This window comes from Rhinopithecus bieti, unplaced genomic scaffold, assembly GCF_001698545.2.
Source record: "Rhinopithecus bieti isolate Rb0 unplaced genomic scaffold, ASM169854v2 scaffold_23569, whole genome shotgun sequence".
NCBI classification, from domain to species: domain Eukaryota; kingdom Metazoa; phylum Chordata; class Mammalia; order Primates; family Cercopithecidae; genus Rhinopithecus; species Rhinopithecus bieti.
In genome coordinates, this window is record NW_016810816.1 from 79,529 (window position 1) to 81,080 (window position 1,552).

Below are 1,552 nucleotides of genomic sequence, written 5' to 3' on the forward strand. Positions count from 1 at the left end.
ATAACTAATTACACACTGACACAATCTGAGACTTCATGAACAATTTAGTTCACTTTTGATGAATGCTAGTAGCTTAGATTTTGAAATATATTTTACAGGAATTTCTCCTTTCTGAACATTTTGAACTCATATATCATTATTTTAAAATAATTTAATATTTTATATTCAAAGTGACCTTGTCCACTTCCTCACTATCCCTTGATTTAAAATAAAGTATTATCAAGTTGAAATCAGTTTTCCAGAGGGGATGACACTTGTTTCAGAATGTTACAAAATTTTCTCTTCTTCACAATTTTTTTCATAACATTTATTACTTCCTTATTTCTTAGACTATAAATAAAAGGATTTAATAAAGGAATAACTAAAGTATAAAATATAGCAACAGGTATATCTTTATCTCCTTCATTAACTGCACCTGGTCGAGCATACATGAAGAGAAGGGAACCGTAGAATATTGACACAGAGAGAAAGTGAGATGCACAAGTAGATAAAGCTTTGCCTCTTCCCTCCTTGGATTTCATTGTAAATATTGTGAAAAGGATGTAGAAATAAGAGACTAAGACTATAGTAATAGTAAAGATTTGAATGGACCCTGCCAAGATAAATAACACCAGTTCATTGATGTAAGGGTCAACACAAGAAAGTCTATATAATGGAAGAACATCACAGAAAAAGTGATTGATTTGATGAGACCCACAGAAAGTTAACCTCAACAGAAACCCTACTTCAATCATGGGATGCAGGTTTCCAGCTATGTAGGCTCCTGCAGTCATCTGAATGCAGAGTGTCTTGGACATCATGGTGTGGTACTGCAGTGGGTTGCATATGGCCACATAGCGGTCATAGGCCATTGCCGCCAGAAGAAAGCAGTCTGTAGTTTCAGCAAGACAGAGAAAATAAAATTGTGCCATACATTCATACAGTGTAATCCTTTTGTCCTCAGAAAAGAAGTTCTCTAACATCTTGGGAGTAATAGCAGAGGAACAGCAGGAATCCATCAGAGCCAGGTTGCCCAGAAAGATGTACATTGGTGTGTGAAGACGATGCTCTATATAAATCAGTGCCACCAAACCAGTGTTCCCCACCATAGTGATCAGATAGATGGCAAAGAACACCACAAACAGAAGGGTCTTCAGCTTTGGATGATATGTAAATCCTGTGAGGATGAACTCAGCTGTCAAGGAATGATTCTTCTCATTCATCTCCACCTTGTCTGTTGAGAGATGAATGAGGGGTTATAATATTGTAATTGATTGTAATTGAGAGCATATGTCTGTTCCTTCAATTTTTTTTTCCTTTTTACAACAGGTAGAGGAATTTCTTTGTCATATTTCCCCTGCTGTTTCTAAATACATCCTCATGTACTTCTAGGGGACATTTGTTCTTTTGAACTGTCAGTGTTGGCCGGGCGCAGTGGCTCAAGCCTGTAATCCCAGCACTTTGGGAGGCCGAGATGGGCGGATCACGAGGTCAGGAGATCGAGACCATCCTGGCTAACACGGTGAAACCCCGTCTCTACTAAAAATACAAAAAACTAGCCGGGCAAGGTGGT

The 1,552-nt window shown here is 38.1% G+C and overlaps 1 protein-coding gene across 1 annotated transcript; it reads right to left on the reverse strand.

The window, feature by feature from the left end:
* Nucleotides 1-230: 230 nt before the first annotated feature.
* OR5K3 (olfactory receptor family 5 subfamily K member 3) lies at nucleotides 231-1,202 on the reverse strand. Its single transcript, XM_017892915.1, has one exon. The coding sequence runs from the start codon at nucleotides 1,200-1,202 to the stop codon at nucleotides 231-233; it is 972 nt and encodes a 323-aa protein (XP_017748404.1).
* Nucleotides 1,203-1,552: the final 350 nt, after the last annotated feature.